The sequence below is a fragment of the Thunnus maccoyii genome, chromosome 15 (genome assembly GCF_910596095.1).
Source record: "Thunnus maccoyii chromosome 15, fThuMac1.1, whole genome shotgun sequence".
Classification (NCBI taxonomy): domain Eukaryota; kingdom Metazoa; phylum Chordata; class Actinopteri; order Scombriformes; family Scombridae; genus Thunnus; species Thunnus maccoyii.
Window position 1 is genome coordinate 22,801,523 of NC_056547.1, and position 11,494 is coordinate 22,813,016.

An 11,494-nucleotide genomic window follows, 5' to 3' on the forward strand; every position below is an offset into this window, starting at 1 on the left:
GACAATCACATTTACATTTTACACAAAAATATGTGTATGTATGTGATGGAAAAGACTGAAAATAATGGAAATAACATACAAATAGTGATTCTGAGCATTACATTTCAAAAGTTGGATGTGTTTAACCAATGTCAAGTTCTCTGCGTAGGGTTTTTAGTTGACAGAGCTCACTGTAACTTGAAACAACTAAGATAAGAGATAAGATCTTCTCAACTTTGAAAACACATACAGTACTTCACCTTTAGAGAAAATGCTGTAAATGAATAAAACATAAGAAAAAGAAGAAATACATTCGTCAGTGTGACACATGCAGTATGTGGCACAAATAAACAAACTGCAAAATACATAAATGCTGCAGTTCTTTTAGTAGATATAATGTAAGACACCGAACATACACACAGATAGCTTTATGAGCATCCTTGACATAACGGCTATAGATTACGAGTCAATATACACCTCTCTATAAATGTCGACTTCAGTCTCTCTGTGGTTAATTATTGCATTAGGAAGGAACACTGATAAGATTTCTATATTCACTGCTTCACAGGTACACTGCAGGAAAAATATCATGATACAAATTCAAAAAGGAAAATCATATCTTTTAGTCTGTGGCATTTTGGAAATGACGCCAAACATTATCATTTATAATTTCATAGATTCATGATAGATTTATAACATTAGCATATAATAAATCTCAGTATCTGGACAACATGTGTCTTTACAGGCTGAAATGATATGCAAGCAGATCTTTATGTAATAAAACAATCTGATAACTCAAGGGCTGGAGAAGGTGTGGCCTGATAGTTATGATAAGATTTGATGGAAAATGTGTTGCCACTGTCTGTAGAGAATTTCATTCTTTCTATCAAACAAAGTGACACAAAATTGTAGTTTTTGCCACAATAATCAATAAAGTCATACTGTTTGAAAAAGAGTTATATAGTAAAACAATCAACACAACACTCCTCACAACTTTTTGAACTTGAACAAAGGCTTCTCATTTAGTTTCTTGTGTCTCTTATTCAACTATGACTTTGCACCATTTCTCTTACAAACTCATGAATATCAGACTCATCTATCACAGAAAAGTGTTGGCAATGGCACCTCATGTGAAGTATTAACCATTATGGAAAACGCTGCACTTTCTTCTGCCTAAAATTGCTGACATTACATAATACAATACAGACTCTAATGAGCAACTGATAACTGCAGTTTAGGTGCCATAGGTCACAGTAAATACCTCAGTGCCCATTCAGATGAAACACAGTAGGGGTAAAGGACTCCGAGGAGGACAGTCCACAGAGAATCAGTAACAGTTTCCACAGAGGAGGCTGATCCAGGACAGGCACACCCTCTTGAAGGTTGCACTGGAAAGTGACAAATCCAACAACTGAATACCAAAGAGAGCCTCAACAGCTACATTTTGCAATTTGGTGTCCAGTGAAGTTTATAAAAAGGCACCATGAAGCTGAAGATTCCAAATCCAGGACTGGATGATCGGATCCCCTCTCATGGGGACCTGGAGAGGATGGAGACTGAGGAGGCAGGAGACAGGCCCAAATGGGACAACAAAGCCCAGTATCTGCTCACCTGTGTGGGATTCTGCGTGGGACTTGGCAACGTTTGGAGGTTCCCGTACCTGTGTCAAAGCCATGGAGGAGGTAGGCTTGGATGAGAGTGACTGGATGTTTGAGTTTTTTCAAAAAAGATAGAAGGAGCATGCAAGAAAGTGAGCAGTGAGTATGAATGAGGAAATGAATCTAAATATTTCCTTTACCCCTTTTCAGTAACTGATTATTTGAGCATTTCCAAAACTCAGTCATTCCACTTTTTGTCTGAATTAAACCATAACACCCATAAGTACAGTAGACTGTAACACATAAACTGTCCCATTTGAAATTGAATTTTCATGTATAAAGGCTCCACCAATTTAAAATAAGAAGGATTTTTTTTAACATTGTGAGCCAACTGAGATTTGGAAAACTTGGGAGTTAATGTTTGAATGTGCAGTAATATTTTTACACACAGCAGAGACAAAGTATTCATGGCAGAATACACGGACTGATTCATTAAAGTCTCCAATAAATTTGAAGAGACAGAAATGCTTGTTTTTAAAAGCTCAGTTTAAAATAAATAGATTTATCCCTCGGAAAATGTCTACTAACTCAGAATTATTCAACAATTTCAACTTAAATATTACAACTTGTACTACTGGAATTAATTACTTTTCTGTTGTTTTGTCAAACTTTATGCTGACTGAATTTGTCTTTTCAAGGTAAATGTAGGTAATAAAACATACAAAATGCTTTTTACAGTTTATGGGTGTCTTGATGGAAGCAGTTTTGTGGAGTGAAGTGCTGAGTATTTACTTACACTCACATTAAAGTGAATCACTCACCACATTGACAACGCATAACAACCATTTAAATGTATTTCCAGGGGCATTTATGATCCCATTCCTCATCCTTCTGGTTCTGGAAGGAATCCCACTGCTGCACCTGGAGTTTGCCATCGGTCAGCGTCTGAGGAAAGGCAGCGTGGGAGTGTGGAGATCTATCCATCCTTGCCTGACTGGAGTTGGTGGGTGAAAACATACACTTTTGGTTGTGTATTTTTATTTAAAAGCAATACTACAATACTAATTGTTGTATTCTGTTACAGGTATTGCGTCCTTGCTTGTCTCATTTTTGGTGGGCATGTACTACAACACCATCATGGCTTGGATCATGTGGTACCTCTTCAACTCCTTTCAGGATCCCCTGCCATGGAGCCAGTGTCCTCTCAATGCTAACAGGACAGGTATGTCTTCATCCATCAAGATAACAGTCAGAGAAACTTTAAAAAACTACAGTGACAGTTACTGTAGATATATTTCTGAAAATGGCTTCACAAAATCAATTAACATTAGACAAAAAGAGATGCTTTCAGAGCCTAGTTTCTTCAGGAATCAAATGTTACACAAGCAAGCCCTTTGTAGTCTACCTTTCATGCAAATCTGGTAACAATGAGAAGATACTACTCTCACATCTGTTCAGTAAATATAAGGCTACAGCTAGCAGCAGGCTAGCTTATCCAAAGACTGGAAACTAGGAAACACTACAGATTGGCTGGCTATGTCCAAAGTTAAAAAATCCTCCTAACAGCACCTCACTGCTCCACTGCCAAAATTAGTCTGGCACATAATTCCTGAAATGTAAAAACAACAAGCTGTGAAACCACAAGTTAGCATTTCAGTTTTTCAGCTGGGAGTGGTATATTCTTCTCATCTGTAGTCATTTTCTTTAACTACAGTATGTGATCCTAGATTTTCCTTTTGTTATCTGCCCCTACAGGTCTGGTGGAAGAGTGCGCACGGAGCACTACTGTTGACTACTTCTGGTACAGAGAGACTTTAAACATTTCAACAGCTATCGATGAATCTGGAGGTCTGCAGTGGTGGATGGTGCTCGCTCTGGTGGCAGCCTGGGCCCTGCTCTACGTCTGCTGCATCAGGGGGATTGAGACCACCGGCAAGGTCTGAGAGTAATCAAATGTGGGAGACTGGGAGTGCATATATGTTTTGTTTTTTTGTTTTTTTAAAATATACAGGCATATTATATCGTTGAATAATTTTGTCATTCTCTCATTTCTCAGGCTGTGTACATCACCTCCACTCTACCATACTTGGTCCTCACCATCTTTCTCATCAGAGGACTGACTCTAAAAGGCTCTCTAGAGGGAATCAAGTTCCTCTTCACACCAGATGTAAGCACTGTTGTAACCAACATTTGTCAGTTAAATTGATATCATGCAATTTTTTTAAGGAATAGTTTCATTTGTTGTCAAGAAATTTTTTTCTTGCACGAAGTTAAATAATATGATTTATACCAATCTCATGTCTGTTCAGTAAATATAAGGCTACAGCCAGAAGCCGGTTAGCTTAATTTAGCATAACACTGGAAATAGCCTGGTTCTGTCTGACCAGTATTGCTAAAGCTCCGAAATTAACATGTTACAAACAACAGAAACTGCAGCAATAAAGCAAAAGAAAAATGAAGCTGTAATTAGAATAAGCAGAGATTACCAAGATTATGCAAGACAAAGAAAAATTTTTTGCAATAAAATTTCATCACAAGACTGATAAAAGCTGATAATCAAAGTTCAAACACTGTATAGCCAATAAATTATGCATACAATGTCTTTCAAATCATGACATGAGTAATATCCAGATAACAACTGGATATTAATATAGCAATAAATTTATCACCCAGTTATTTTTCAGGATTCTTAAACAATAGTCAATCTTTTTTTAAACTCCTCCTGGTTTTATTGTGTGTCCTTGAAGATTAGAGGTCAGACAGATTATATATAGATTATATAATCCTAGTGTGCAGTAACATCACACATTAATTATTAACAATGGCCAGGACATAAGGAGATAGTGCTTACTGTCAGCTTTAAAGAACAGAAAGTAATCTAGGCTCATTTTCACAAGGAATTTATGTTTTTATTCTCTTTTAGGTGAATGAGTTAATGAACCCATCAACCTGGTTGGATGCGGGTGCTCAGGTTTTCTACTCCTTCTCCTTGGCTTTTGGAGGTCTCATCTCCTTCTCCAGTTACAACTCTATTCAGTGAGTAACTGCCTCATCATTAGTACTGTCATAGAGGAGTTCTCTGTTTAGCAGTTCCCCTTCCATGATCTACATTTTACATTTTCTTGTAGCAACAACTGTGAGCAGGATGCCGTTCTCATCTCCATCATCAATGGCTGCACCTCAGTGTACTCTGCAACGGTTATCTACTCCATTATCGGCTTCAGGGCAACACAAAAATTTGACGACTGCACGGGAGAGTGAGTTTCATCCAAATGTGCAAAAACACATTTTATTTGCAAACTAAGTGTGATTCACCTATATGAGGCTGAAGTTATGTCTGTGGATCTTTTGCAGCAACATCTTGAAGCTGATGAATGCCTTCAACTACCCTGAAAACAGCATCACAGATGGCAACTACGATGAGGTTCTGACACACCTCAATCAGACAAATCCTGATATCATTCAAGGGTTGCAACTAGAGCACTGTGACATGCAGTCTTTCCTCAGTCAGGTCAGTAAAGAACATTTAAATATACTGCCAGTGCTGTTAATCAGTCTATTATCTACAATTTATCCATCATTAGTCCAAATGAAATGACTTAACAGAGTGTTAAAGACCGAAATATTTGGTGTATACTCCTTTAGGGGGTGGAAGGAACAGGTCTGGCCTTTATCGTGTTCACAGAGGCCATTATCAAGATGCCTGTTTCTCCTCTCTGGGCTGTCCTCTTCTTCATCATGCTCTTCTGCCTTGGCCTCTCAACTATGTTTGGGAACATTGAGGGAGTAGTTGTTCCTTTGCAGGACCTTAGACTGTTGCCCAAAACATGGCCCAAAGAAGTTTTTTGTGGTAATTACTTATATTTCATTTTGTACATAAAATCATTTTCATGTTGAAATAGAAAAATTGATATGGGTATTTCAGTGTAATCAGTTGTTTCGTTTTGTGTTTCAGGTCTGACATGCTTGATCTCATTCGCCCTTGGGCTCATATTTGCCATGCGCTCTGGAAACTACTGGTTAGCTCTTTTTGACAACTTTGCTGGCTCTATCCCTCTTCTGATCATCGGATTCTGTGAAATGATTGCTGTTATCTACATCTATGGCGTAGATAGGTGAGTGTCCTAGAAGTGATTGATCAGTGCAAATTCACAGTGTCCAAGGTAATTGTTTTTCGCAATGTTAAAGGCTGATTTATGGTAGATTGCTCGACACTGTTGATAAGTGTTGCTCACAAGAAATGACATATTTTCAACAAAAATTGTTGCTTGACACTTTCCTCTCATGTCACGCACCTGGAGAATAATGTTATGTCGCGGAGTGTGATTGAGAAGTGCTAATGACGGCATGGAGATTGTAGTTTTCACTTCCTTATTGATATTTTGGTCTGTAACTTTAGATAACTTGTAACGTCCTTGTCTAATTAGTCCTGGTCGGGATGATGTAATGTAACTAGACAAGCTGGCTGGAGGATAGCATCTGGTTACCATGGAGATGACTGAACTCTTTCACTGAAGCATAAATTGAAAACATCATGCAACGCTTTAATTTCTACTAAGTGACACTTATCACAACTGTTGAGCGACCTGCCATAAATCAGCCTTTAGCAGTGTGGTTGTAGAGATGACAGCATCAGTTAGTATATTTGGTCTAGACTGAAATATCTCAGCAAATATTAAATACTAAATTTTGTATGGACAATCATAGATCCTTAATGATGAATATTAGTCACATATATATATATTCCATATAGCACCATTATAAAATCATAGTTTAGATTTGTCCACTATTTTGGTTTATGATCAAATACCTGTAAAACTAGTGACAACCCCATCAACCTCAACTGTACCTTATGTTTGTTAGCATACTAACATTTGCTACTAAGATGATTATGTTAAACACATATACCTGCTAATCATCAGCGTAAGCATCGTCATTGTGAACATATGAGCATGCTGATGTTAGCATCTAGCTGAAAGCACCTCTGTGCCTAAGTGCTGTCTCACAGAGCCGCTAGTGTGATCTTAAAACAGTGCAAAAGTGAAGGAAATAACACAGCACAATGTATTCTGACCTTGGAGCACAGATAATGTGTTACAATTGTCATAAAAGAGATAAAGAGGTACAGAGTGTACTGTTGATGTAGTAACACCATGGTGAGGAATGTGGAAAATGTTTTGCTCAGAGTTTTATAATATTATTAATAAAAGTAGTAAAAATGCTAGTAATTAGTTATTAAATGTGCAAAATATTCTGTAACAGTATGTTTTACACAAATTAATATGGGACACAAGGTTCGGTTAGCCTAAAGTAATATAGTTCAAGTAATAGAGTGCTAATTTTCACATGGTTAAAAAAGGTTTAGGTCCAGTGTAGCATCAACACGTTGAACACAGGCTGTAACAGCCACACAAGCTGCTTTATTTACTGTAACTAATAAAAGTACAAGGTCGTCTTTTATGGATGCTTTCATACACACTCAGCTGACACTAAGTCTCCCTCTTATTGCTTCCACACAGGTTTAACAAGGACATTGAGTTTATGATTGGCCACAAGCCCAATATTTTCTGGCAGGTGACATGGAGGGTGGTTAGTCCACTCATCATGGTCGTCATCTTGATTTTCTACTTTGTAACCCAAGTCACAAAGACTCTCACCTATTTGGTTTGGGACCAGGAGGCGGTAAGTGTGTTCATCACTTAAGTTTTAATTGAGATCATATAAAATAAAGATGTGGGTTTTAAAGAAGTAGCAGCCTTAAGAGGTTTCTAAATGTGTCTTTTATCAGTTTTGGTAAAATATGATAAAGGGTTTGGTGGAGGTTCTGGAGTTAATAATAGGTGTGATGAAGTGTGTGGAGGCTTTTCCTCATCATTACTGAGGAAACATGTAGTGTTTTATACATTGCTGTTGACTTAATCATAACACTGTCCTTTACTCTGGCCATAGGAGAGCTTCCCCACCCTCGAAGCGCGTCCTTATCCTTCTTGGGTCTATGTCATCGTTTTTATCCTTGCTGGAATTCCCAGTTTATCCATCCCAGCGGTTGCCCTCTTCAAATTCATCCAGAAGAAATGTTGCAAGCAGAAGGAATACACTGGTGACACAGTGAAATCTATCTCCTCCAAAATACAAATGAGTGACAAAGAGTTTTAGATAGATTTTACCTTGATTATTTAATAACAAGATGAAGGAATGTGGACATTTTATTTGTTGTTTGTATATTATGCTTATTACTTTTTTCTTCCTCCCATATCCTGGACACCAGGAGAAGAGCACACTATGACTTTTAACTGAGAAATGTAGAAGTAAATTTGGAAGTGTTTTCTGTAAAATAATGTAGGTTTGGAGAAGAAAGTAATTGATGTTGCTTTTCATACAATTGTAATATTAGTTTCCCACTGTGCTAATATTTCACATGTTATTGTATGTTATACATTAAAGGAGTAGTTTGACATTTTGGGGAATACGTTTCACTTTCTTGCAAAAGTTGGACGAGAAGATCGATGTTAATCTAATGTGTGGATGGTAAATATGAAGGAACAGCCAGCAGCTGGTTAGCTTAGCTTGGCAGAAACTGCTAGCCTGGATCTGTGCAAAGGTAACAAAGTCTGCCTACCAGCAACTCTAATGCTCACTTGATTTACACATTACATCTCGTTTGTTTAATACTTTGCACAAAGCTAAGCTAACCAGCTGCTGCATGTTGCTCCATATTAGTTCTACATACATAAAAACAGTATTGGCAAGCAAGAAAGAGAAAAAGTGTATTTTCCTAAATATGCCAAGCAAAAAAAATATTGCAATAATTTATTTTAAAACAGTATTTTGTAAATAATCTTTAATAGAGGAGCAAATTTTTTGTTAAAACTTTAAACATACTGTTGTGTAAATCTTGTTTTGTTTTGTTTTTTTAAACCAAAAATGACTATATTCATGGCATCAGTGCTTTTTAACCCACTTTTGTGTTGTTTATAAGGTTTTTGGCATATAGTCAAGGGACTATTGTAAAGTTTTAATATTTTGTGTGTATTACAGCACTGCACTTACACTGCCATAAACTGCCTGTCAGTTTATTATCTGTAAATGTTCCTCTCTCACCAGTTCAAACTAAAGAGCAAAATGAAGAGGTTACATGCTATGAAAATAAATCATGTGGAAAATCATTGAGATTATTGGTTCTTTCAAGGATTTTGAGACATACGTACATTTAGTTGTTTTTTTTTCATTGAACCAATGAAATTGGATTCCGTTTTAACACTGACATACAGTGGTTTTGAATAATCAGCAAATTTTAGAAACAAGAGACCAAAGCGATATGTACAATCTCATCCTTTTCACACTGTATCTATTTTAGAAGCAAAAGAGACCATCTAGTGATTAAGCTTAATAATTACTTTAAGTTGAGTATTTTTCAGGATAGACATGAAACTCAGAACATTTACCCTAGTATTAATTATTAAATTATGGTTATACAAGGGCAAAAGTACAGGGCGTACTTTCACTAATCTATGGACCACAACAGATAAAGTTAAAGATCATAAACTTGTTTCAAAATTGCTGAGTGCCCTTTTGTGGACATTCATACATTAAACCCTCACTAATGCTTCAACTGTAGTAGAGACAACTCCCCTGCTTCAGTGCATATGTGGACACCATGAGACTGGTACTTCCTAACCCAGGACTGGATCTGCGGATCCCTAACCATGAGGATCTTGACAGGATGGAGAAGGAGGAGGCCGGGAGCAGGCCCAAGTGGGACAACAAAGCTCAGTACATCTTAACCTGTGTGGGCTTTTGCATTGGGCTTGGTAACGTGTGGCGATTCCCTTACTTGTGTCAAAGTCATGGAGGAGGTAAGCTGGAGGGGTAAAGAGACATACGTCTGTGGTTTAACTGTTAAAAGACTTTCAATTTTTGAATGTTTGTTTGAAAAATTATAGACTGGTTGAGGCACCCAGGAGTCAGGTTATTGTTTACTCAGGTACCTTCATTTGTGATTTTGCTGGAGTCACTATTAGTAGTTTACCTGTGCAGCATTAGTATGGGTCATTGAGGGATTACGAAAGGCCATAGCTATTACCAGATATCTAAACGTCTAAATCTTAACATTTCCACTACAAAATTCACTAGGCAAAATGGAAACTTAAATATATCACTCATTCATGGCCACAAGAGAGTGGTGTGACATTTCCATCAAGTTATATGAATGATTCTCAGACTGTGAGATCTCCTGAAGTAATGGCTAATCTTTGGCATGATGAGCAAAAGACAGAGAATGTGGGGTCTGCTCTATTATTGCTATATGCATTCGCACTGCATACATTACATCACGTGTGTGTGTGTGTGTGGGCAGGGTTAGGTTGTGGGATTTTTTTTAGTTTTTTTTTTTTTTGCTTGTTTTTGTTTTTTTGATAAGTTTCAGTATTAAGTGGATCATTGTTGTTCTTTTGATATGCTGTGGATTGAGCCACAGGGGATGAGACGCAGGTTTCAAAAGACATGCATATTTTAAAAGTATAATCTGTTGTTGTTGTTCTGTGACTGGTTAACTAGAGGTTTCAAGCCCATAAAGTTAAAACCAGTGTCCATAGTCCATGTAATCAGTCACAGTAATGTGACACTTCTGATCGATACAAAACAATAACAATATTATATTTTAGGCCTCTGTAAGTTTTTTGAAATTGCATTTAATCTTTTGTCTAAGTAATACAATATACAATATTGTATTTAAACATCTGTAAATAACTATAGTCATAAACTTTGCTTATCACAGTATTATATAACAATGAACCTGTAACCTTGTACACTTCAGTTAATACCAAACTGCCATTAACTGTTATCAACAAAGCTCTTTTTAAAAACGTGACATACAGTACATGCTATAGTGTATGGTGATATTTCAACCTTGCTTATATTCCTACAGTTCATATCATCTGCAACACTTCATCATAATGCTATAATTATACATGCATTGTCCGAAATCTAGACCAGAATAAAACCTTAAAATGCAGAGAGCTGAATGGTACAGAAGCCGAGAACAGCTGTGCTTGCAATTTTTTTTTTAATGCCGTTATCTCAAGATGATTAGTTAATTATTTTGCTACCTTGTGAAAAACTGCTTTGTTACCTTGAGATAACAAGATAATCAACCTGTTATCACAAGAAAACAAAGGGTTGTTTCCTTTTATCAGAGATTAGGAGTTCCATGCCAGCATAAGTGATGGGATAAATGAAGCTTTCTAAAGCTGTGAATCAAATTAAGCAATTGTGTTGAAAACGGTTCACTGTTTCGAAGCATTTGATGCAGTCAAAATGGCGACATCTGCTGGGCAACTTTGACATTGCTTTTATATGTAAGGATTTGGGGCAAGACGTCATGAAGCAGGCAAAATATATGTAAACTCACCACTACCATCTGTTTGACGTTTTCTGCCATATTTTATTCATTAAAGGCTGTGATCTCGAGAAAACAAAAATCGTTATCTTGAGAAATCAGCCTTTTGTTTTCTCAAGATAATGAGATAAATTAACCATGACAAAATGAGCTTTGTTATCTCAAGATCATGGGATAATTAACTTGTGATCTCGAAATAATGGTATTAAAAAAAAAATTTGCAAACACAGCCATTCTTGGCTTCCATACAATAGAGATATGGACCACGTTCCTTTATTTAATTGACTCGATGTCAAATCACAATACTAACATGCTAATAATGTTTCGCAGGTAATGTTAACCATGTTTAGCAAGTTAGCTATCATGGGCTGATTAGCACAAGACACAAAATACAGCAGAGGCTGATGGGAATATAATAAGTTTGCTGGTATTCAGTCATTAACTAAACTGAACAACTAGTAGTGGACAACTTGAAAGTTATTACACACTAAGAAACACTGTGTTAAAATTTTACAGAGTT

The 11,494-nt window shown here is 36.8% G+C and overlaps 1 protein-coding gene and 1 long non-coding RNA gene across 8 annotated transcripts in view; one reads left to right on the forward strand and one right to left on the reverse strand.

The window, feature by feature from the left end:
- The first annotated feature begins 68 nt into the window (after window positions 1–68).
- LOC121912938 (sodium-dependent neutral amino acid transporter B(0)AT1-like) lies at window positions 69–8,743 on the forward strand. Its single transcript, XM_042435517.1, has 12 exons — window positions 69–1,661; window positions 2,440–2,580; window positions 2,662–2,799; window positions 3,333–3,514; window positions 3,634–3,744; window positions 4,501–4,613; window positions 4,706–4,834; window positions 4,932–5,088; window positions 5,223–5,427; window positions 5,533–5,692; window positions 7,097–7,259; window positions 7,527–8,743. The coding sequence occupies exons 1-12, from the start codon at window positions 1,463–1,465 to the stop codon at window positions 7,731–7,733; spliced, it is 1,905 nt and encodes a 634-aa protein (XP_042291451.1). The 5' UTR covers window positions 69–1,462; the 3' UTR covers window positions 7,734–8,743.
- Window positions 1,552–11,494, reverse strand: part of LOC121912943 — a 34,160-nt gene continuing 24,217 nt past the window's right edge. For 5 of the 7 annotated variants that reach the window (XR_006100182.1, XR_006100175.1, XR_006100181.1 and 2 more), the window contains 2 exons: window positions 2,399–2,522; window positions 1,552–1,639 (listed from right to left, as the gene is read on the reverse strand). This is a non-coding gene — a long non-coding RNA (uncharacterized LOC121912943). Of the gene's footprint in view, window positions 1,682–2,398; window positions 2,572–11,494 lie in introns of those variants that run through there. The other 2 variants (XR_006100178.1, XR_006100184.1) reach the window with 2 other exon arrangements.

Excerpts from the sequence above, each read along its gene's own strand:
- LOC121912938 (XM_042435517.1), top strand. The coding sequence starts at position 1,463 with ATGAAGCTGAAGATTCCAAATCCAGGACTGGATGATCGGATCCCCTCT. Across the intron at positions 1,662-2,439 it reads GTGTCAAAGCCATGGAGGAG|GGGCATTTATGATCCCATTC; the intron begins GTAGGCTTGGAT and ends ATGTATTTCCAG. Across the intron at positions 2,800-3,332 it reads TCTCAATGCTAACAGGACAG|GTCTGGTGGAAGAGTGCGCA; the intron begins GTATGTCTTCAT and ends CTGCCCCTACAG.